General features: G+C 30.9%; 1 protein-coding gene across 6 annotated transcripts in view; it reads left to right on the top strand.

The window, feature by feature from the left end:
• The window catches only part of LOC132729661 (serine-rich adhesin for platelets-like), a 112,727-nt gene that overhangs the window by 62,299 nt on the left and 23,498 nt on the right, over window positions 1-26,930 (top strand). For 5 of the 6 annotated variants that reach the window (XM_060715465.1, XM_060715466.1, XM_060715467.1 and 2 more), the window contains one exon: window positions 22,689-22,822. In XM_060715465.1, coding sequence (XP_060571448.1) covers window positions 22,689-22,822 — 134 coding nt within the window. Of the gene's footprint in view, window positions 1-11,442; window positions 11,591-22,688; window positions 22,823-26,930 lie in introns of those variants that run through there. The other variant, XM_060715469.1, reaches the window with a different exon arrangement.

Raw genomic sequence — 26,930 nt, 5'->3', positions numbered from 1 at the left:
ACAGTGAAAATTAGACTGAGTCACAAATATGCAGGTAATTGTCCCCAATTTGCTGAAAATGAACCCAAAGGACAGACAATTACCCATCAGGGTTGTCAAATTTCTCCCAAACATACCCATTATGCTTGATCATTTTAAGCTGCAGGTATTTGAGTTAAAAGTAAATCAGTAAAGACCATAATATCCCACACTGAATGTTGATAAATTAAAGAAAAAAAGTTATAAAAAAAACAACTCATTAAGTTGTTGTTTAAAAAATTGTTTAATGAAAGATTAATCTATAATAAGGCTTTTCTTCATGAACTTCTTTTTTCCTACTTTTCCTTACTACCAACAGAGACATAGATAATCTACATCTCTAACAACTCACCTTGACTTTGGACTAAAAAAATGTTCATCATTTTTCTCAAAAATGTATCCCTACTCAATTAAGCCTACATCTCACATTGGCTTACTCAAGTTTTTGAGACACAGACTCTTCACACAGTGTGAATCTTTCAGCAGGAGATGATATTCACCAGTTACAATCTATTTGATGATATCTGGTGGCTAATTTATCTCTGATGAAGTTTGATAAAAATCTGTTAACATGCAGTGAAAATTAGCCTCATTTACAAGTGATGAAAAATTGGTAAGGGCTTACACATTTGAAAATTTCAAACTTAACAGGGATAAATTTTTACATAGATGAACAGTAAAATGATGTTTGTTTTTATCTAGTTTATAGGGCTTAGATTTTATTGTAAATTTTAATATTGTACTGTTTTGTGTCTATGTTAATTTAATCTTTGACTAATTTCATACTGAGATTTGACTGTTAAAAGTTTGGATTCAAGATATTTATAGACAGATACTTTTCTAACAAACGTCAAGATAGTTTAATTTGTGCTTAAAATGTTGCCCCCCCCCCCCACAACACCTGACCATTGTAATTTGAATACTTAGTTTAAATAACGTTGTTCTGGTCTTTGATTCCATAATGTTAAAATGTTGGACATGTCATGTTATTGAACTGTTCACTAATTGGAGGAGTCAGTTATGTAAGCTGCCGAACAACTCAGTCGGTAGAGCCAATAATGGTACATTATTCCGAGGCAGTCCCGAGTTCGAGTCCTGGTCAGGCTGCTCAATTGTCTCACCCTGTGACAGAAAGAATGTCTGGTAATCAACAAAACTTATTTTGACTGGTTTACATTAAATTACAGCTGCTGAAAGTACTGACATGTACATTAGTAGAATACATGTATAATGGCATAATTATAATGAGTTATTTGTTACATCTGCTTACCCTGTCATCCTTGACATTGCTTCTAATTGGGGGTCGTAAATCAAATTATCACCTTTGTGCAGTAACAGGTTAACTCCTATTAAGTTATATAAGGAGTTAACCCCTTACTGCACTAAGGTGATGAAATGTATCACTATTACAATGTGATACAAGAGTGCATTTTTTTCATAAGGAAACATTATCCACATGGCAGAAATCATTTTGGAAGGTTTATAATGTCAATTAATTGTCTTTTATCTGTTTGTAATAAATGCCACTTGAGGACTGAAAAGCTGTTGTGAATATAAATTAGCATTTTTATTAACACATTTAATATAATATAATATTTATTATGCTCTCCAGAGCTTAATAGTCTTGTAAATTGTTTTATTTATTCTTAGAATCAACCAATGGGAGATTAATGTTTCAAATCACAGGCTGATATTACCTATAGAAATCTTAAGCCAGCACTTTATCTGTTACATGGGTAATTAAAAAGAAGCCTCATTAAATATATGTATTTTTCTAATAGTTCTCTACTTGCTTTAATTACCCCTTTAAACCTTCTCCAAAATATCGCCAAGAATGTTAGAAGCCCACCCAAATGTTTCACTGGAATAAGATATGGGCAGTAAAGGGTAGTAATTTTTTCAGAGGAAAATGCTAAGAATTCCAGATTTTCCAAATGATATATGGCCATAGATGTGTCAGAAGAAGATAATCTTTCTGTGTGTATGGAATACTGTGTGTGCCACTATAAAAAAATAACTTGTTACAATGAACTGATGATATTTTCAAATGATAATTGTCAACATTGCATGATAATTAACACTTTGGTAGAGTTGTAGTTCTATTATAACTTAGCACAATTAATTATCACCTAGAAAGATAATTATTATCATCCTGTTTCTTTCCATGATAGTTATTGTCCATTTACTGTAGCAAAGTGTTAACTCCTATTAAATTAAAAGGAGTTATCCATTACTGCACTAAGGGGACAATATGATAATTATCACTTTATTGTTTGATATTTTTAATTTCCTTTTATAGTGCATGTAGATGTTACCTAGATGCATAGGATGATTAAGAAATTATCATCTGTTGGCTTGATAACTATCTATTTCTTGTAAGATACTTATCACCATTGTGTGATAATTATCACTATCTTGTATGATAATTGTTACTTTTTCTGTATTATTTTGATGCATAACAATTAACCTTTGTATTGTATAAATATATTTTTCATGTTAAATATTATCATAACAATTTAAATTGACAAATCAATTATTTAAGAAGAAAATTCAATACTGATGTAAGTTTTGATAGGATAATTTTTATATCAGCTTATTTCTGGCATTTTTAATATCATTTAAATTGCCTCATCTCATTTTGTTAAAACATTTAAACTGAAAACTAATTAAAGATGGCCCAAACAGGATTCCATACACTTCCAGAATATAACCGACTGTATACCTCTCATTCTAATGGAACAATTAACCTAATTGGTTATGCAAGGTGAATTTTTCCAAGAAAAATAATGTTGTTAAGTAATTGGATAAATATATAGTTAATTTGATGCTTCTGGAATTATAAGATTATTATATAAATATAAATAAATATATTTCTACAACATCTTTTACTTGTGAGTGATAACTTTCTATTTGTGGTGCCAAAAAAATGGACGGATTATCTTAATATACCAGGGCTTAATACCAAGGAAAGATAAAATTTGGCTTAAAGCTGGATTTATATGAGGGTACATCAAGGGGATACTGACAACATAATTAAAGGTTATTATATTGAAGTATTTTTTCTCTTCATCGTTCATATTAGATGTATATATATTTTTGTTCACAGTCTTTTCTTTTAAATCAAATTAACCATTATGATTTTCAACATGCATATTCACACTGATTTATCGCAGATCATTTACATCTTTTATAAAATTTATTATGAACTGTATGCAGTAACTATATTATTATTATATTAATTTTGTATCTAATATTACATGCATTTTGAAAAATAATAGAAATATATATTTTTTATAATTTCTGTTTAATTATTTGAAAACTTTTTTCACTCTATTTTTTCAATTTTTTTTTAATTTTTGACAGAAAAAAACTCTCTCTCAATGTTATTAGTTCAATATTATACAGTAATGCATAAATGATTGACCATACCAAATGGTAACACCTTTCAAAGGATTGCTAATCTTTGGGGCAATAAAACTTTCAAAATATTAAATATTTATATATAATAAAACTACTAAAATCACATAATACATAATACATCAAACACATTATTATTTGACTGTCAGTTTTAATGTATGTCTGCAGTAATGATTTATGAAATATGATGTCTGTGACCTTGGGGTCACCAAAGGTCATTTGACAGACTGGTTACTCATGTCAACCTAATAATCACTAACCAGTCTTAAATAATCACCCTAAGAAGACAATCTGTCACCAGATTTTATTTTTGATGACTTAATTTATTATACACTGTAAATTATTTTACTGACTGGTCATAATAATTTTTGTCAATAGTGTAATTAACCCAAAGTTTCAAATGTGATATGAATTATCTGTTTGCTCTGAGGGATAATTTTTGTTTCCCCTTGTATTTATTTGTGATAATAGTGAGATAAGTTTACCAATAGATAAAAAGGATGCCTACATTATCTTTGAATTGGAATAAGGTTTGTATATATTTACATGTATAATTCATAATTTCTTGTTAAATTGCGTTATATAGAATAAACATTTTACAAATTTTTCTTATTTCTTAACCAAAATGGAAGTGTAAGAGTGATCATTTAATTGAGTTCTTTTTCTACAAAGAAAGATGTGGAAGTAACCGCAAATTTGCGAAAAGGTGCGTAGAATTGTGGAAGTCCCTGAGGTTTTAGATTAGGTAGGTTCAGCTATAATACATCTAAATGCGACTGACATGGGGTGGTTGATTGAAAATTAACGCCTCCATAAACTGGTTATTTAAGCGTTGATAATTTAATCCCCAACAAGAAATTGCTTTTTCAGCAGCTTTTTTCTTTTCCTTGATTATTTGTAGAAAATCAGGTCAGAGATAAATTTTATTCCTAGAAAGATAGAAAGACTTCCCTGTATGTGATTTGACCATTCCTTTACAAAGATAGAATATTTGCAAAATTGCCCAAAATAGATGCTTACTAAAATTCCTATTGCCAAAAATAAATGCATTTTAATCTTGGCCAAAAGTAAAAGCTTACCAAAATCAAATTGCCAAAAATAAATGCTTACCAAATTCAAATTGCCAAAAATAAAAGCTTACCAAAATCAAATTGCCAAAAATAAATGCTTACCAAAATCAAATTGCCAAAAATAGAAGTTTACCAATCTCATATTGCCAATAATAAATGCTTAAATAATCTCAAATTGCCAAAAATAAATGCTTACCAATCTCAAATTGCTAATAATAAATGCTTAAATAATCTCAAATTGCCAAAAATAAATGCTTACCAATCTCAAATTACCAATAATAAATGCTTAGATAATCTCAAATTGCCAAAAATAAATGCTTACCAACCTCAAATTGCCAATAATGAATGCTTAAATAATCTCAAATTGCCAAAAATAAATGCTTACCATTCTCAAATTACCAATAATAAATGCTTAAATAATCTCAAAGTGCCAAAAATAAATTCTTACCAATCTCAAATAGCCAATAATAAATGCTGAAATAATCTCAAATTGACAAAAATAAATGCTTACCAATCTCAAATTACCAAAAGAGGAAGCTTACCAATTTAATCAGTCATTTAAGTTTAAGAATTCTGCAGGATATGGGTTGAAATGCAAAAAGAGAAGAAAAAAAGCACATAATAAAGTATTAATGATATTCAAATGAGAAGCAGAAAGAGTACAATATATAATAGCAAGAATAGATAAAATGATGGCATTTGTAAAGCCATTAACTTATTTATGTTCATTATTATTCAAAGTTAACTGTTTTGCAGTGTCAAAAAGCTAGTTTAATGTTCACATTATATCAGGACAGGGGATTATAGTAGTGTAACTGTGTCACAAAATTTGTAAAAATTTATAAAGCTGCAAAAATTATTGTTTAAATTTAAAAAACCAACAAAAAAAGCACCACAAAACCTTCAAAATGCTTGTATGAAAGTAATATGATAATGAATAGATTTAAAAGGGAATTGCACAGGAAATATGATTGCTAAATGGATAAAACCCTCCTTGTAGATAGGAAAATAATATTTTGTTCTGTCTATTTAAACAAAATTAAAATGTGTTAAATAAAAGAGACATGCTGTGATACAACTCCTTCAAGAATCAACTGTAAGATACAAATATGGAAACAAAATTATTTTTCTGTTGATTCATTTTATAAAAATACATTCATAAGATAAAGCTTTTTACCTTCATACAAGAAATGCTGTTTTGTTAGGGGTAGAAATGAAATCATAAAAATGCAGAAAACATAAATCTTTGATGTGACACTTTTTAACTCAAAAAGTGACAATCTCAAAGCCTTAATGTTTAATGTGACATTGTTTTGACATTTTAAGTAAATTTAATGAAACTACCTTTACTCTAATTTACTGCTTATTATTTTATGAAGGTCTCGATCTGCTAAGATTTGGGTCAAGTCTTAGATGAAAACCTCCATTGAGATTTTCGTAAGGATTTAAAACAAGCTTGTTGAAATATATCATGATAAATGTATGTAATCAGTAGTCTCAGCGTGAAACGGCAGAATTTTAACATTTCTGCAGGATGTGCCTATCTGCGTAAATGGGCCGTTACCTGATAAACGAAATCTTTATCTATGTAAGAATTATGTTAACCAATGTTTCTGATGTTTCATTCCCTTGCAACATGCAGTGCAGGCTGATTAAATGTCTCAAATATTAAACTTTTTACAGATGTGGGAAATTGAAGGCCCTTAAGAAAAAATGATTATGTGAATTTTTTTTTTGAGGGTGTCAAATATTTAGTGTTACCGTATTTATCCGAATTATTGATCCATTTTTTTACAGAGACGGAAATGAGGAAGACCAGTTCTGTTAGTTTCAATCTCTAAATCTGCCAGTTACCACAGTTATATGCTTTTCCCCTGGTGCTCTTCATATATCTAAAAATAGAACAAATATCTAAATATAGCAGAAGCATCTAAAAATAGAAAAAGCATCTGAAAATAGAACAAGCATCATTCTGAAAACTGAACAACAAGTGTATAAAAAATAAGAACAAACATTTTAAAGAAAGGAATAAATATCCCCAAAATAGTGCAAATATATAATGATAATATAAAAATAGAAAAAGGTCAGGAGTTGAATTACATGGTATAGAATTCAAGTTGTAGCAGGGAAGGATTGAACTTGAACACCCAAGATTTAAGGTCATACTGCTCTTTTGATATATTTATTCTGTTAGCAATTTCAATTATTCACATACATTTAGACGGTAACATACATTTATATTTAATTTAAGTGGGGCATTTATTTCAATAAATGCGTCTTTGCTCTCCTCTTGTTAAAAGGTGGGAGGGGTAATGTTGTCATTATTTTCTTTGGAGAAGTGATCATACATAAAGCAAGACAGCAATCTGATAAAAGATTTTTAGGGATGTGTTGTAAGAATGGTGTCAGAAAAGGATAGATAGGGGAGAGAAAAAATTTTATCACTAGATTATAATCAGTTTTTGAATATTTCCGTAACATCCAGGTGAAAATGTTATTATAAAGTGATAACCATCAAAATTGTTCCCATCATCATGTCAGAATAGCATTTTGTTGTCAAATCTGATATTTCGATCTTTAACAAATGGTTTCCTATATTCTATTATATCCTTTTGTTTCCGATTTTTTCACTTCGATTAATTTAAAATTTCATGGTTTACTAGGTGGATATTTGTTTGTTTTTGCTGAAGATGTAATTTTTATTTTCACCTTGTGAACTTCAATAAAATGTCCATATATGTTAAATGTGTTAAATAGTTACTTTTATAGAAAAAGTGACTGTGTTTTCTTTTAATATTGAGAAAAATAAAAAGCGCTATATAGCCCTATATTAAACTAATCAACCCTTGGCCTCATTTTTCCAGGAGCTTTGTCTATAGATTTATTTATGTAACTCCTTTAGATTACTGGTACCTTTTAATGTGTTCATAGGCTAGAGAGAAAAAACAACAGAAAAAAATACATCTCGCCATTGGTGGTGGAAATAATTCTTTTCTTTGGATTCAAAGTAATGCAGTATTACATGATAAATGTGATCCAACAGGGGATAAAAATAGAAAAAAATATTGATAGACTAAAATAAATTTATCTTTAGTCTAAATGTAGATCAGATAATTTTTCATTATGAATTTTTCTTGTCTTAAATGTTGTTTCTTGCTTGTTTTTATGTTCATTTTTTTGCAGTTGTAATTTCTCATATGAAATGCATTAAAGACTGTGTATCAAAATATTTTTTTTAACCTTTAACTGTAAACTTGATGTCAGAACTAAAATGGATTAGTGACCAGGCTCTATACCGGTGGCTACGTAGCTGCAGACTAACCTGTTTTTCCGAAGTTGATAATGGACAGTTCCAAAAGTCACCAGGAAGCTGGTCAAGTCCATTTTAGAAATTTAGCAAATGGCTAAAAATAGTAATATTAATAAACATATTTGATATTGCTGGTCTCCACCAAGAAATGACAACTTCCTCACCATATTTGCACTAATCTTACAAAACACACAGAGAAAAGGCACAACTCCTTTTATCTAGTAATGATTTAATTTTTTCCCCCTAAATTTTGAAATAACAAAGCTAATTTACACAATTGAAAGACAACTTCTACTCCAAAGGCTGTAGCTAATAGCCACTACTTTTAATCTTCTATATTTATGAATATGAAAAAGAAATATATTTTCATAAGATGTTGATGGTTGTGAATTGGAAATATATCAGTATGTAAACAGAAGGTTTTTTTTTCGCTGAAATTGTTTTATGTAAATACTAATTAACACTGATTTATTGCTTAGGAACTTACACCACTAATCATGTGAAGAAATCAGAACTAATTTGCATAGAACATGTTGACATTCTGACATTCTTTCTATTTAGAAGCTAGAAGCTATAGACTATGATAATATGTTAACGAAAATTGCTTAGTAAGATGGTACAAAATCTTTTGTTGTTATCTCAGTAAAGCTAGCTACTTGGAAGATAAGGGTAAGAATTTGGTCAGGAAATCCATATTGAGATAGGCCAAACAAACTTAATGTCCGTTTTTCGTATTACTTTATACACGTATGTCCAACCCTAAAATTTCAATCAATGTTCTAAAATTTCCATCAATGTTTACTTTATTGTACATTATGAAAATATTGAGAGCTGAAAGTTTTTCAACTGATATTTTCCCAAAACCTTCGAAGGGACAATTGCCAGTTAACAGGTGACCAGACACAAACTTTTTTTTGGTCATAATTTTTGGCCTTTTCTAATGCTATGCTGACCAGGGGTAATTATGTCTAATCAACCTTGAGTTAATTAGTCTTAATTACTAAGAATATAAACAATCAGTGGTAGGAGCATATTGTTCTAGAAACGTGATCCTTATTGATCTGAAGCCATGATCCATGTGTTCAACAGTGACCTTACCTTAACAGTAATCATCTGAGACAGGATAACATGTATACATAGACATACTATGTTCATATAGATTGAGAAGATAGATAAAAATATAATTGTTACCGCTTGTCAAGGAAAAACCTGGAATTGTTTGCCCGAATTCCTGTTTTATAAGGCAGTGGTTTTTTGGGGTATGATTTTTAGTTGTTGCAATATACAGTCAAACCTGCGGTTCCATGGTATACAGTTCAAAATGGACATTAAAATGGGTTTTTATTTTATCATATCAACTGAAATAATTATTTTTCATCAAATTCTTTGTAGTTTCTTCAGCTGCATAGTTTTGATATTCTCTAGCACAAACCATTTTTATAGTCTATAAATTTTGTAATTTTTTTGACTTTTGGGAAATTCTGCTAGAAAACGTATATATTTTGTAACTGGGCTTTCTTAGAAAACTAGATCCTGTCAGGTTTGATCAGCATTTTTTTTTAGATTTTATGTACATTTTATCTGTCTCATAGCATTTTTCTAGCTCATCCATCACTAAATGTATGTTAACATTCTTCAGTGTATATATATATTTGTATATATAAGTGACTCCTCAGGGAGAGAAGATGGAAAGAAGTGGCATGTTATCTTGTGTAAAAGGTTGTACTGTAGATTCCTTAGCTAGCAGGCATTCCTTCTGTTTCTTCCCCCCTATCTAAACATTTCTTCCATACCATGTTTCCTACTGATCAACATGAAGATGTACTGTGGAAAAAAAATGTTTGCCAATATTGGAACTGACTTGATTGCTTATCAAAGTGACAAAGATGCTCCGTTTTATGGCTTTCAAATTATGAAAAATGTTTGTTTTCTGAAATATCCGAAATGGCAAAAGGGTCCATGGATAAAAGCATGTGGATTAAGCTAAGCTATATGATTTGTTTACAGACTTGATCACAGAACAGACCCAGCAAATGTTTATAATATATGGAATATATTTCTGTCATTGGTAAAAAACAACGCTATGCGGATATTGTGTTAGATAGTTATATATCGGAGAGTTGATTGAAAATGTACTCTTTGTAATGGAACAGTGATTGAAGATGAAATACAGTGTATATTAAATTTAATAATTGAGTTATTTCATTAAAAGACATAAATTGAAAATGTACTATTTGTAAACACAGTGTCAACGAGGATTAAACATAGATTATATATTTTAATAATGAATATTTATTGACAGAACTGTGATTATTTTAATTATTGTGTTGTTTTTGTTGTAATAGGCAATGACATTGAACTACAGTAATTGTATTTGATTAGTGTATATTGAAGATGAAATGCAGTGAGTTTAATAGATTAGAGACTTAATTGACATGTTATACAAATAATATATCACACTATGTAGTAAATAAAAAAATCATGCTGCAGATGCTAAAATTGTAATACTATTCAATTAAGTGACTTTTTTGAAAAGTGCTAGTTGTAACATCATAGTGATTGGGAATGAAGCACAGTATATATTTTTTATGATAGCATGAGTGTTTTATAGAGAAATGTGGATATACTCAATCTGTTTTTCTCTCACTTGCTTTATTTGTAAATACAGACTCTTCTGGAATAAGCAAGACCACTTTGATTGGGATAAAATGCTTGATTTCTTTTTTTTTCTTTTGGCCATTCTGGAGTAATGCTTAATAATAATAATTATTATTATTATAGGGTCTCAGACAGTGTTTTTTTTTATATGAAAATTACAAACACATAGCTTCATGAATAGATACAGATAGTGTATTTATGAGCTGGGAATCAGATAATTTTATAATGTGAATATTACCATTGGGAAGTATTTGATATTCTAGTGGTTTGGAAAATGAAATTTGCAGTGTTATATGTGCAGCAGTGGGACTTTTGTTAAAATTACTGCACAGTTTGTTGATGAGACAAAAAAACAAACTAGGAAACAATGAAAGAGATCAAGGAATGTATTAACTGCAATAAACATAATGAATTTGATTCTAATATTGAGAAATAATGTGTTTTTGTGATGAACTTCGTCACCCATATCAGATTAGATGCAAATTGTGCAAAAATGTAAAAGTATTGTAAACCTAATGCAAAATATGACATTTAGGCTCTTATCAAATTGTTTGTTGTTTTGTAAGGTTAATAAATGTCAGTAAAGTTTAGAAAAAATGATCAATGTTGAAAATGAAAAAAATGATAATAACAAGACAGGATGGCAAAAGTTATTAGTGGTGTGAAAGCTTTTAATTGAAGATTTTAGAATTACCGAGACTTGGAGATCTCCAAATGCAAGATGATTTTGTGGAAACCGTGGAGAACAAATCATTAATTCATCACAATATTACACAAAGACATAAATCAAAAAATGCATTTTTCTGCATTAATTATCATATATAAGTGAGGTGTAAATTAAAAAGTATAAAAATGTTAACGTTTTAGCTGCAATTAGAAGCAGTTATGCTCAAAAGTCATGTGATATTTTGATGTGTTTGTATTTTTTTCTCAATGAGAAATGAAATTAAGTTTTGTGAAACTGAATAAAGCATAAAAAATGGAATATAAATTGCAATAGAGTAAAAATGGCTTTACAAAAGGAGAACATTAGGAGGTAGAATTATTTTTGTTTCTGGAAGAAAAAGGAAGCAAAATAAACTCAGGGAAAACCATGGATGTTGAAGTTTATATTCAGGTAAAATAGTTTTTTTTGTGTTTTTTTATTCAATTTATGAATCAGAGTCAGTACACATTGTAATACTATGTCTTTTAGTGTGGTATCGAAAGGTCTTTTGACAGGTGCAGGCCTTATAAGAGGGATGTAGTTTAAGTAAAGGTGTCTTTTGGATAAGGGTTAATTTTATACAGGAATGTAGTCCACTTAAAAACAGGGATGATATTTGAACAGAGATGTACTTTATTTAGGGGTCAATTTTCTAAACAGGTATGCCTTTAATGAGAAATGGACTTTGGATAAAGGTAGACTATAAGTAGGGGTTTTATTACTGATATTATTAATAGACAGAAAACTTTATAGTTGGAACATTGTGGTAAAATAATGTTATACATGTATCTTACTGAAATATGACTGTCATGCCACCTATATTTATATATTACATAATGAAATGTAAAACTTATATTTTATCCAATTTTGATCATATTTTTTGTGGATATTTTACTGTAAGCTTACAGTAACTACGAGGGCTGTCCCAAAAGTCCGTGACAAATTTTACAGCCGGTTCATTTTTAACGCCAATAGAAAATAATTCACACACATAACCGTTAAGTTTATCATGTAACATTACAACAAATCGTTTACAAAAATTTAACTCTAGTTACCTAGAAATTTTCTGTATTAACGACATTGGTTCGAGTTGCCGGCGCACGTCAAATAATTTACATTTTGTTATAAATAGGCTGAAATTAATTACATATATTTCAAATATCTGATGATGTATCTGCACAATGTCACGTTGACTTTCACTGCTGCTATGTTTAAATCATCTCTGGAAATTTTAGTTAAATTACTTAAGAAACGAAAAAGATACGAATAAATGAAAATATCTCATATAAAATAGGAAAGTTAAAATGGCGACGTTCGAAGAATTTGCGGCGCAGTGAACAGGTCACTCAGGTTTCATGACTATTTTGAGATGACACATGTTACGATTTTCAACAAATATATCAAATAGAACATTTTAGCAACATATCCTGAGCACTTGTGTACAAAAGGCATGAACGAAACCAGAGTGTTGCTCTACAAAAAGCAAAAATAAGGAAAACAAGGATAGGAAGACCGATCTTCGTCGCCTATTTCCTACAGCTAAAAACAGGTGTAACGAGACCGGAAGTTCGCGTATAGCTAAAATTAATGTATGCCATCCAAACATTCAACAGACATTAACAACCACATGATTTAAGTCAGAAATTGACGATTTATGGGTACCATTATTGCATTGAAAGCAATTGAGAGTATTTGAGAAAGGCGCCTTATATAGATTTAACACCGTCTTTGACGTTGGACGTGCGCCGCGATTCAGTTAGTTGCCATGGTGTTTATGGCATATTTTTGTTGTTTGCTGATATTTTTCTATGAAAATTTGTGAAAATGTTTAAATTATATTGGTTTATAACATATTAAACTGTCAAATTCGTACCTGTTTTATTTAGCTTTTAAACAATCTTGTCACAGAATATTGGGACAACCCACGTATAATACAAAAATAATGTGAATAGTTTTACATAGGTAATGTATCTGAAATTATTGTTATTGGTTGAGTGCATACCTACCATCATAACTACTGGTACATGTACTAAACTTCCAACAGCTGTGTCAGTGAATTCATTTTTTGGCACTGTGGCCTTGAGCATACTGTATCTTTCACTTGGAAACAGATGGTCACAAGTTTGAATCTCAATATTGCTACAGTGGGATTTTTTTCTGATATCTATTTGCATCATTCTGTAATAGGTTACTTCTTTAATAGCACCACCTGAAGCTTTCCTTAGTATGTAATGCATACACAGCTTTCTTAACAATATTAGAGAAAACTGGATCAACACAAGGACCCCCAAAAAATAATTATTTGTATTATTTGAAGCAATTTACATAATATATAATTATAGATCTTAGTTTTTTGTAGCAAATTATTTTATTTCCTTCACAGATTGAGACAGATTATGTGGTTTCATTCAAATTTTACATTTTAAAGCAGATTTTAAAAAATTCAAATTAAATTCATAAATTATTGATATTTTTTTTGCATAAATAATTTATTTTTTGTATAATAGAGATCTACAACATTTAAATTTATGCATGAGTTGGGTTTATTACATTTTCAAATTGAAATGAGTTAAATTTTTTCCCTTTAACCGATTTTTTTTCCGGCTTCATAATACAAAGTTGTACAATTTATGTAAAAAAAAAAGATTATAGATATGCATATGACATGACAAATGGACAGATCTTTGTTGCACTTGCTTACAAATTAGTTTTAAGGTTTGTTATTTTTAATAATTTTCGTGAGAAAATTATAGAAGCATCATCATAATTATGAATAGTCCATTTAAACATATCTGTATCTACATCGGAGACAAAATCTATTCAAAATATATACTGCAAAGGACAAAAATTGTGCACAATAAGCGAAAAGATTCACGAAAGATAATAATTTTGGCAACTTGATATGTTTTTATTTGTCTCTCAATTTTGCAAGGGTCATTTATCAAAGAAAATACACCATCAATAGATGCATGCATGTTCTGCATATGTGAACAATTTTCCCACGTGTTAATGTAAAGTAAGTCGTAAAATGTTTTATGCGTTAAAATTTGTTTCATCGGCAAGCTTAAGGGATACCAAATTAACCTTTAGCCTACTAGGCCACAACAGATTCTACCCATGCCAGCCAGTACAGACCTGAATCAGCCTGGCATAATTATCCCCTCTGCCATCTGATCATGGTCTGCACTGTGTTCACTATTCAGTCAATAACTTAATTTTGAAAATGTACCTAGAAATGAAGAATGGTTTTGTCCAGATTGAAAGATGGACCAGTCCATTTAAGATAATTAGGGTGGTAAGGGTTAAAATTGAATAATTGATGGTACCATTAATTGAATTGAAAAAAAAAAACATTTGTGAGGACAAATATAACAATATTTCCAGCAAAGTGCAAAGTACCTTGGTGACAATTTTACTTAACGGTAGGAAGCATTCTTATGGAATCAAGAGGTCCTTTGCAACAGCATTAAATAAATTGACATATAATATGTATAATACATATTATTGAAAGTTAATTGTAACACATTTGCATGGATATTTAGTTCTTGGGTGCTGGTGAAAAGTACTGCCTTATAAGAAGGCGATATCGCCTCAAAAAACAGCTATTACAATTCAACATTCAATGGGAAAGAAATTATTCATGGAAATGTAACATTTTGTATGCTAAACAGACATTTTGCACAGACACTATAAAAATACAAGATGAATATAAAAACTTGTAAATCTTTTTATTCCAGAGAAACTCAAGTGCTATTTCTTGTGGTTATTTTCTCAGCTGAATGACATACATAACAATAAAGATGTAAAAGATGCCTCCTTGTTGAGAGCCCCCTGTCTTTTCAAGTACCTCATTATCTACAGGTTTCCTGGCTCATTCTAGAGAACATTGTTCTTTCTATCACCTACTATTTTGAGCTATTTGTCAAACAAGTGCTTCTCTTTAAGAGCTGCTTGATTGTCTTCTTGCTTGTTTTGAAGGGGAAATATTGGCAATTAATCGATCACTTATTCCAGTAGCAGTCAAGGGAATGCAACCAATAAATTTGTGATGAATGCTTATTTAGATGTCTTTGTTCAAGATATGTGAAGAGGGGTGGGGTATGATTAGAATACAAAGTATTTGATTCAGGTTTGAAGTTTCAAGTTAAAGAAAAGGACTTAAATGTATAACAAGACAATTATGTTTGAATTCGGCAAAAGTTTCAGTAAAATATGAAGTGAATTTGACAAAAAAATTGACTGCCTTTAAAATGATATTACAACATTGCAAGAATGAGAGAAATGTCTGTTACATGGAGGAAGTGGCAATAAAATTAACAACAGTGTTTGTTGTTCAAATTGCAATAAATCTTGGAGAGAGAAAAAGAAAATCTGCCCTGTAAGGCCTATTTTATTTCTTTGGAGAAAAATTTAATGATTTTTCAGTTGTTTCTTGTAATATACACCATTGTAGAAAAATGTCTTCAAAATCACCTTCTTTCCTGCCCTGCCATAAACATCTAATTGCTGGAACCAAAAGAAATCAATCTTTGCAACCAATATAGAGCCAGGCCATCCTGCACTACCATGCAATCTTACCAGGTGTTATACTGTTGTCTGAGCAAAATTGATTATGAACAGTTTCTTTTAAGGAAGCTCGACAAATTCATTTAAGAATTTCATTTATTTAAATTAACAATACTTCTATTGCACTTCTAGTTAGATCTAGTGCATTGGAAATGGACAAAAGCCCTCTCAGACAAAAGTCCTCCTGGGCGGGACGGCTTTTGTTCCAGAGGGCTTTTGTCATACACTCCTAGTGCACACCATGTGAACAGGGTGGGAACTTTAGTTTGAACTCAACTGTACCAACTTTCTGACTGACACACCAACTAAAAGTTACTAATAAGAGATATACTAACCCTACTTTTAAAAAGATCTTGTCCCATAGCAAGAAGATATTATTTTTATTTTAAAAATGGCCTTATAATCCATGTTTTATTGCAGAGCAGACTTCAGTGAAGGATGCACAATGTAATAACATAACAAAAACCACACTTTGTCATGTTTGCAGTTGCTTCTGAATTAAATTCCTAATTATTACATGTGAAAGGAATTTCTTTCATCTTTGGTGTTGTTTTTTTATGTTAATCAAGTTTATGCTGACACATCAAATTGAAATAATTGCATATTTTTATTAAATTTTAGTAAAATTGTTATATCAGACTTTTCTTTTAAAAAGTTTTTTTATTGATAAGTTGGCTTGTTTGTAGGGTTGTTTCTTTGTGAGTACTAAATTTTTTTTTAAAGATTTCCAAAAACAATTTTTTTAACATTTAACATTTCTCTCATTGTATTAGTGCATTAGTTGGTCAGCCGGCTGACTAAGCTTTATGGCTAAGGTTAATGACCATGGCTAATTACTTTCAATTCCAGTTGTTTAAGGGTTTAACATTGATGATGAACATGTATAATTTAAATATCAATAATCAAACAAAATTAAAATTTTATATGATATTAAGTAGGCATGATAAAGATGGGTTTTTTTCTTGGCGACCTTTCTGCAAATGATCTGCAAGTGATCTTAAATATTTATACAAAATTACATATAAATATATAAAAGAATCTTAAATGCAGAAAAATAGATTTAAAAAAAAACAAAAAACAATTTAACTTGGCAAATTAACACCTTTGGTACTACATGAGTCTCAGAGTCTGGCATATTTTTTCTTAAAAACAAAGAAAAATTCTGCAAATAGTTACAGTGAGTCAAGATAATTAGCAATAATGATGGGACATCACCTTTAAGCTAATATAAATAACGAAGTTTCATTGCTGCCAAATGAAAGCAAGCTGTACCTGTTTATTATTACTGGAATTAGATGGCACCACTCATTATTAGACAAAGGGGTGGGGGAGTGAGAAATGCTCCTGTGGTAGTAACTTCTCTAATAAGCGCACCCTTAACCCATTTTCCAGCTGAATTTCGTTAGAGATAAATGACTGTTTGATTCAGTGTCCAAGATAAATTATAATGGAGAAATTCTTGTTGGCTCATCTGAGGATCAAATCAGCAACCCCTGGACCCCAGGATTACAAATCCAACGCTTTTCATATTGAGCTTTAAGTAGGTGGACTTATCTTAAAAGGTTGACTTATCTTAAGTGGGTGAACTTGTCTTAAGTAGGTGGACTTATCTTAAAAGGTGGACTTATCTTAAGTAGGTGGACTTATCTTAAAGATGGACTTATCTGAAGTAGGTAGACTTGGTTCGGAGGTGGATATTTCTTAGAAGGTGGACTTATCTTAGGAGGTGGACTTATCTTAGGAGGTGGACTTATCTTAAGTAGGTGGACTTATCTTAAGTAGGTGGACTTATCTTAAGTAGATGGACTTACCTTTAGTAGGTGAACTCATATTTTACTTACCTTAAGAGGTTGACTTATCTTTGGAGGTGGACTTCTCGCACTTTATAAAATAAATTGATACTACTGTTGTAGAGAGGTGATTGCTGTACAGAGGGTGGTCTCTCTTGGCAGAGGTTGTTCTAAATTTTGAGAGAGGATTAGAGCTGGATCAAAATGGAAGCACTTCCTGTAATGGTCACAGCTGATTGCACATCATGTTGTCATGAATTTGTTGCTCAAGTCCATGAGGAAGTATGGTATCATAGGGACAAAATGGAGACTGTTTCCTCCTATAGTACAGGGAGAAAGGGTATCATGGAAAACATGTGTACAAGTTTTACAGGCTAATTTTGTTGTGTAAACCTGTACAAGAATATTAGTCAATCTTTTGATATTTTCCACATGTTTAAGCTTAATTTAGATTTATCTTTATTGATGGGAAAATTTGTAAAAAGTGAAGTTTCAAGGCTAAATCAGCAGTATGTATTTAACTCATAACATAAGTGAGCTAATGAAGAAAAACTTCCTTTGGTTATATATATATTGTACAATGTTATTGTTTTGTACTTCATACTTGTAAATTTGTTCTAGTACTCCTAAATTTGATCTGATTAAAAAAGAATCGGGTATACTCTTTATCTTTTTCAAAGTTCAGTGGTTGGTAGTCGGGTGCAAAAGGTTGGCTGTATGGTTTATAAGGCTATAGACAACAGATGGTCACTGCAGATACCCTAATTGTTTGACAAGATCGTTCAACTGCACCCCTACCTTGTTATTAAAGAGATAATATACCATCCAATGAAGAAAAGTATTCTCATGAATTAGGGTATTATAGCTAATGATTGCTTTTGATTATCAGGGTGGCTGAGGGTACATTTTGGTAGTTGGTGGTAATTGTTTGGTGTTCTCTTTTTTACAAAGATTGCAGAAGGTATATTTTGGTGGATGGTGGTAATTAGTTGTTGGTTGTTGAGTATACTCTTTTAAACTTGACCAACCATAAAATTTGTTGATGAAATCATAGGCTATTGAGACTCTTTCTGGCTCGTTTGAGAAAATAACATCTAATTTAAACATTTATAAGAAAATTATCACTCTATAGCAATATTATTTTCAAATGCAACTTGTGAGATAAATTTCCTGGCTCTCATTTTCAAATAAATAAATTGTTTCAAACTGGCACTGTTTGTTACCAAATGTTCAGCTGCAAGAAGATTTAAGGCCAATTACTGCAGTAGATATCTACAAAAATTTCAACTCAATTTGCTTCATCATCGTTTAATCTAATTGTTTTATCATTTTATCTTTCACAGCTGATAACCTATCAGTTTTATCTAATAAAGACAATTGTGTATTAGCCAAACTTATTTGAAGCTTACTTTATCCAGGGCCGTCCATGAACTTGTTAAATCTGGTGGTGTGAAGTTATGATCATATTTTCATTTGTGCCCTGTTGGGCAAGCTCACAGGTCTGAGTTTTACTATTGTGTGTGTTTTGCAAGAGGACATTAGTGTTTTTGGTACTTTTGTATTTGTGTTGTAACAGGCCTAGTGCTTCAAAGCAATTGCTGATTCACTTAACTGCTTTATTTTGTAATTGATTCAGATATTTGTAAGTTGGGTTCTGTTTTGTGAGTAAGTTGTAATCAATATTGTTTAATTGGAAAGTCCTTAATTAGTTCTGCCCAAATATCTGCCTGATGTTCACTTGTATCATCATGTTATAAAGTGCATTGAGAACAAGCACTTGCTGAAAGGTCAGCATATGACCTTGGCAAGGTCACTGCAAAGGTCAATGTATTTTACAGTTTCAACCTTTACCTCCATTGGAACTCACACAAACTCACATACATGTAGCACAGAAAAAAATAAACAACTCCAATTTTTGGTAATGTCGTTTGGACATGATCTGTACTCATTTACATTTGACTGATAAACAAATGACAAAAAAAATTTGATAATAAGTTGAAGATGAAGAAAAATAAAACATGAGAAGGGAGAACTTATATGTTTGATGGAACTCACTGAGACCTGATGATATTAAACTTCACAAAGAAATCCAAAGCATTCAGAATGTATATGGAGCGTGCCATTTTAATGTTTTATGGACATCGCAATTTTGAAATTAAATGTTTCACCCTTATATCAGTGAAGAAGTTCTGTCTATGTAGGGCAGTAAAATGGTCTGTTTCAGTTTTGTGGTCTGTGTGATTCAGCCTACTTACCCTCTAATCCTGACAAATACTGCCGTTTAAGACAATCAAGTGTTTGAATAGCCTTGATTTGTACTGACATTAATCCTGATGTAGAGGGCGCTTCATGTCATCATCTATAAAGGTATTGTGGGTAATTATAGACACTGTCAATCTCCGTCTGCTGTAATTGGTGCCTAATTTGTCCTGGTGTCATTCTGCTTTGTCATTGGCCTGCTTGATTGAAATTTCAGCAGGTATACATTTATGCTGTGGATAGTGGTTGCACTTGATTTACATTTTTTTCTAAAAACCTGAAAAAAAGCTGTTTATTTATTTACTTGAGGTCTTTTTCTGAAGAATAAATTGTGACTTTTGGACCAATTAAATAGGAAGTCAAAGATAAATCAGTACAGATGACATTTTGTGCTCTTTAAATTGAAGGATTTTTTCTGTTAATTAAACTCTTAATTTCCCCAGCTTTGTTTCAGCTTCCCTAAAAATTCTTTTACTATATTCTTTTGAGCTCTGTATGTAATTGCATATCACCATAAAGACCTCAGTCATTACAGCTAGGGTTTTCCTCCCTGGAAAATGTTATTAATTCTTTGTCTTTAACACTGTTGTTTATGTTTATCTAAGCTTTTACTGATCACTTTGTACTTGGAACTCTGACTTTGTTAAAGATATTACTAAATAGTTGATTCCTATCACTTATTAACCACAAAAGTCAGAGGAGGAAAATTAGACTGGTACAGGCTATTAAGTACAAAGGCATTAAATATCAGCAAAACATCTTTTAAAGAAGAGAACCAGTCAGATAGTTTTTGTGTGTCTTGTGAAAGGAAAGAAATTGAAGATGAATATCATTTTTTTTTGACAAACAAATATTTAATTTACTTTCTATGATTAACGCGAGTGCAAAAATGGTCATTTCCGTTAAACTACAATTATTGATAATGTAGTATTTGCCTGTTTGCACTGGATTAACTTATTTCTGATCAATATAAAATCATTTTTTTGGAGGGAAGTTATTAGAAAGTCTACTTGTTTGATTGAATACGACTCATTTTCCCATGTCCTTGAGGAGATATCCTGCTGGAAATAAAATACTGTGTTGCTTAGGGGGCAATTGAGTAAAGGTAAACAAGCTTTCTGAGTTGTGTAAATGCAATTAATCAGAAACAACATTCTGTTATTAGTTATAAATGATTTTATTTATGATATTGATGTCCATTCTTGTTTGATTTTCCGATGGAATTTTGGATGAAAATTTTGGGCACAGGATTTATAGAAATGTAGAAATGACATTTTGGATATATGTGATACAATGGTTGTGAAAATATAAATTGAGAGAATAATATTATTACTGAAAGAAGTGAGTTTGTTTCTGCTTGATAAAGTAGCTATATGTTGTTGTTGTTGCCTTTATTTATTTTATTTTTTTTCATGATAACAAAATGTTTTCTGTCAAAATAAATGTTTCAGTCAAGATTAAAGGTAGACTATTTATAGAGCAATCCGGATAAAAGACAGATTATAGAAATGAAAGAAACGTTTGATAACAGTCTTGTTTTTTCCTCTCGGATGTTATTAGAATTATCACACCAAATCAATCAAGCCTCCTTCTCTACAGAGGAACTGATTTATTAAAAAAAAAAAAAATATAATCTCAGAAAAAAAAAACCAAAAAAAAAAAAAAAAAAATTCAGGAAAAAAAAAGAAGAAAAATTGTTCAAATGAAATAAGAGAGAATTCTTTGTCTAAAAATTGCAACATAAATTCACAGAACATGAAAAAAAGGGTTTATTGTCTAAAATGTCTAAAATTACAACTTTGATGAAACTGTAAGATTACAGACCAGATTTCTGAGAGAGAGAGAAAAAAATGTGATTTAATGTGAAGAAAATAGCTCTTTGTAGAAGTTATTATCAGACAGTTCCAGTCAGTAAAGATAGAGGCACCAGCTTTGATTATGTAAAGGGGAAAAAAAAGACAGATTAAGCAGTTTTATTGTGAAAAAAGATGTGTCTCTCTGATATATTTGGTAACCGATGGCAACATTTTTTGTATTTTATTGTGTTTTTTTTTATTAGGGAAAAAAGATAACTGTAGAGGATTAATCATGTGGAACAAATTACATTTTGATTGCTTGATAAAATACTAGAGTTGTAATGAGTTTGTATGATGGATTGGACATTTTTGGAAAGTTATTTTTTGAAAAATTTGGAGATTTTTTTGGCATTTGGGTAGTATATTGAATTATATAAACTTTGATGTTTTTTGGCCAGAACTGATTTTATGCTTTGTGTAGTAAGATAAGAGAAGGGGATAAAACAATTTTTATGACAAATTGTTTGTTTGTATATGATTTGAAAGCTCTAGTGGAGTTTTAGTTTGTCAATAAAGGGAGATAATTATTTGTTGAAAAAAAGGGAGACAATTTCAGTGTATTGTTAATGTTGCTGCACTCATTTCACTCACTGTTTATGCCGCCACCTGCCATGTGTCATTGCACTGAGATCCAAAAGACTAAAACATAAAATTTGAAAAGCTTACACAGATTATTTTTTATAAAGAAATATACTCCAAATGAAATTGAAAATCAATATTTAGTGCAAATTCTTAGCCCTATTAAAGGGTAAAGAGCAATCAAATGCTTTTAATTTTTAGGTCCATTTCTCACAATAAGAATGATAATTCTGGACATATGATTTGATGTTTTTACATACCGGTAGACCTACGAAGTCATCAAAATAATATCAAAAATCTTCAAAAAAAATATTTGAGTTCTATCATGTCAAAATACCTCAGAGGAGTCCCTGTAATTAAAATCAACTTAGTCTAGTAAGAAAAAAAAGTGCAAATCCAAACAACCAAGCTAATTAAGTATTCAGAAAGTTCAAATTTTGAATGTTTTGTGTATTTCAGAAGGAACAGTTGTCACGGGAACTGGAGAATGAGAAGATGTATCGGGTGGAGGCAGAGAGGAGACTTCAGGAGATGACCCGGGAGAGCGAAAATTGTCACTCCAGACTCGAACTTCTGCAAGGGGAATTTAAAAAGTGAGTTTTTGTCTTCCAAATGATGATTGTTTGTAGAGATTTATGAACTTTTTTGGCCAAGTGGTGAAAGTCACTGAGTCACTGACTTTACTTGTAAAACCCTTGCCCATCACTGGTTTGGCTTTGGTCCAGGCTTTGGCATTGAATATTTTATGTGAATATACCCATTATTCAGCTTACCTGCCGAATGCCCTCGGTACTACATGGGTACCTGCCTATGCTATAAATTTGCTTTCTGGTGTATCTTGGTCATCTCTTCCATCAGGTACAACTATCTGACTTTGACATCTGCGATATTATGGGAATAGTGCTGTGATGACTTAAGAAAAAGGATTGATATCTGTATCACAAACCAACAAAACATTTGGTCTTAAACCATAGGTCAAATGCAAAAAAAATTAACAGGGCTTTAATAAATTTTGACCTTTATACAGAATTTATGTGTTGGAAGCAATAAGCTTATTGAAACACTCTCTAATTCTTTCCTGGAACCAACCAGTATTAAGCAAGGGGTGTGCAGTTTCTTGCTCAAGGAAACCATGGCTTGCCCTTAATAGGGTATGAACCCACTGGACCAGCAATCCTTAGATTACTATTCTGCCATGTTACACACTCGGCATGACCTCCAATTACATGACCTTAACATTGTCAGTGCAAAATTAAAATAAAAAACTAGGCATCGAAAATATTTTCAGAGTAATTCTTCCTGCAGGACAAGTAGCTTCTAAATCCAATGTGGAAGCAACAATTTTCTACTTGTCCTGCATCGAGTTCTCTTAAATTCTACTCGTAATATTAGTATACTAGCGAACGAGTGGAATTTTCGATCTCTGAAACCCACAAAATGTTGACATCATTACATTCAGTGAGCAACTTCAACAAGAAAAGAATGAAGTTCAGAACCAATTTTTCCATCAAAGTTGTTCGTTTGTTTGTTTCAAACTCATAATGTCTGTCATAGATCTAAGAAAGAGGTATTTAGAAAAATCTAAAATACTAGGAAAACTTCCTTCTTGACAAATCAATGTTAAATAAGTAGTCTTAAACAAAAGCTAAATCAATGATTGGCCAGATAGGTTTGTTCTGTGTTTCTCTGAGAAAGTTATTCATTGACAGTATTTCACTGGAAACGGAAATGTTTAATATGTCATTGAGGCGTAAAAATTGCCAGAGACATCATTAATAAAGGAGAACTTTAATTAAAGTTTGTTATGTGACGGAAGTTGAAACAGGAAATCAAAAAATAGGTGTCAAGGTTTTGTCAATTACATTCACAGAGTCTGTGTTGATAAAATATAATCTTTAAAGTTCCAAATTGACATAATAATGTTTGTGATACGCTGACAATGGTTTTAAAGTTTCTCTACAAACCTTAAAGTAGGGAAAAACCTCAAAGTAGGGACAAACCTTAAAGTAGGGACAAACCTTAAAGTCGGGCCAAACCTCAAAGTAGTGACAAACCCTAAAGTCGGGACAAACCTCAAAGTAGGGACAAACCAAGTAGACTCACAAGACCTTAAAACTTGGAGCTTTGTATAAAAATGTACCTTTTTATATCCTCAAATACTTATAATTTGATTTATTGCAATAAACCGAGTAGACAGAAAAGAACCTGAAACTCAGGGAGCTTTGTATAAATATTTACCTTTTTATATCCAGGAATACTTATAATTTGATGTATAATAAAAAGAATATAATTGTTACATAGCAGAGCACCATAGTTATAGTAATAGTCATTTTTCATTGCTGAAAGAAAAAAAATTACTGCTATGATTTACAAATAGCCGGTATTTCCTATTTATAATCCATAATCCAATAGCCATTGTTTTTTTTTGTCATGAAAATTTGATACTTTTTGTGTCAAATCTTACCATTTCATTGACAGTTTAAAATGGTTAAGTGCCGTTCCATTTTCATTACATTGAAACATTTGTCCTCCGTATATGAACGTTTCCGCGAAAAAATAAAATACGAGACCTAGAACTGTCAGATCATCATCAAGAAGTTATTTATTTTCTCTGATATAATAACGACATAAATAACCGGGGGAATTTGACAAGCTATTGAGACCTACGGTTTTTTTTTTTATCGGAGAATTGATATTCATCAGTAAATTGTTTTGAGTACTTTCAACTTACTAGGTCTCTTTTGCCCAACCATATTAAATATAAATGGGCTATTCTTAAAAAAATGTTTGTTTGCTATTTATCATTTGGCCTTGCTATTAACCTTATACGCAATGTTTGTTTGCTATTTATCTTTTGGCCTTGCTATTAACTAATATACGCCCATTTTTTATGCTTTGGGAAATTTTAGTACACAGGGTTGCTCTTACACCAAACATTCAAACTATTTCTCTTGGTGTCTTCTTATATTGACCAGTTATCTTAGATATGGTATGTAGACATTTTGTATTGACCTACTAAGGATCTGAACATCATCAGGTGTCAAGATTTGAACATAAGCCCATGATGTCAAGGTCACTTAGAATTTGAGCATCATAATGTTGTCAAGGTCACTTAGAATTTAAACATCGTCAGTTGTAGTCAAGGTCACTGAGAATTTGAACATCAACAATTGTTGTCAAGGTTACTGAGGATTTGAACATCAACAATTGTTGTCAAGGTTACTGAGAATTTGAACATCAACAATTGTTGTCAAGGTCACTGAGAATTTGAACATCAACAATTGTTGTCAAGGTTACTGAGGATTTGAACATCAACAATTGTTGTCAAGGTTACTGAGGATTTGAACATCAACAATTGTTGTCAAGGTCACTGAGAATTTGAACATCAACAATTGTTGTCAAGGTCACTGAGAATTTGAACATCAACAATTGTTGTCAAGGTTACTGAGGATTTGAACATCAACAATTGTTGTCAAGGTTACTGAGGATTTGAACATCAACAATTGTTGTCAAGGTTACTGAGGATTTGAACATCAACAATTGTTGTCAAGGTTACTGAGGATTTGAGCATCATCAGATGTTGTCAATGTCACTTAAAATTTGAGTATTATGACATGTTATCAAAGTCACTTAAAATTTGAGCATTATGAGATGTTGTCAATCTCACTGAAAATTTTAGCATAATCCCATGTTGTCAAGGTCAATGAAGATTTGATCATCAACAAATGATGTCAAGGTGATATTCAAGGTTTGAGCATAAGCCCATGTTGTCAAGGTCTCTGAGGATTTTAGCATAATGCTAAAATACTGAAAAATTTTAAAAGAAAATAAATTGAAGAACTATTATTAAAAGTTCATCAATCTGGACCTAGACTCTTCCTCTATATTCTTCATTAAATACGGGTATTATGTAGTTGCTGATACAGTTTAATTTTGATAAAATGTTTGGGCTTTGTAACAACAAACTTATACTTTTCAGATATGGCCTGATTTTATGGTCTATTGATTCATGGCTATTATGAATAAATTGAACAGTTGTCCAGAGATTTGAGTGATTTTGCTGTTCATATGATATTTTTGGGGTTATTGGGGTGATATGGTAATATGTGTAATTAAATACCATATTTGAATAAGGTCAAAAAAACTGTCCAGGGAATTAATGGATTAAGCTTGTACTTCCCTTTTTAGTTGATTAAACATTTCTATATTATTAATAAGTAACTGGAAATTGCTTGATGATGTTTATGTATAGTACATAATACATACACTGTACAAACTTTTTATTATTTTTAATCCAATTTGAAAAACATTTAATGGAAAGGAGTTGTTTTCGTTTTCTCACCATTTGGTCCGGCATATTCTTTTCATCAGGAACGAAATGATTGTAAATAAACAAATAATTTAGGAAATATCTTTATATTGAAAAAATATTTACACTTTTAGTTTCACAATCTTCCATCTTGGGCCTCATCAAAGTGCAGACTTACATAACATGCTTCTTATTATCCACAAATTATCACCATTAAAACCATTAAAATCATTATTTTACTTCAGAATTTTAATGGCAAAGTAACAAACAAATGTTGCAATTTCAAAACCTTGGAAAATGTCAGAAATTTACACCAGTCATTAAGTTTTATAATCAACCAATGGCCTGGAAGTTTTATATTGATGGTTCATAAAAATAATGAAAATAGTCTC

The sequence above is a fragment of the Ruditapes philippinarum genome, unplaced genomic scaffold, assembly GCF_026571515.1.
Source record: "Ruditapes philippinarum isolate M1 unplaced genomic scaffold, ASM2657151v2 ctg712_1_1_1_1, whole genome shotgun sequence".
Lineage (NCBI taxonomy): Eukaryota > Metazoa > Mollusca > Bivalvia > Venerida > Veneridae > Ruditapes > Ruditapes philippinarum.
The sequence above is the reverse complement of the archived record's forward strand: the minus strand, read 5'-3'. Positions and strand labels throughout refer to the sequence as shown.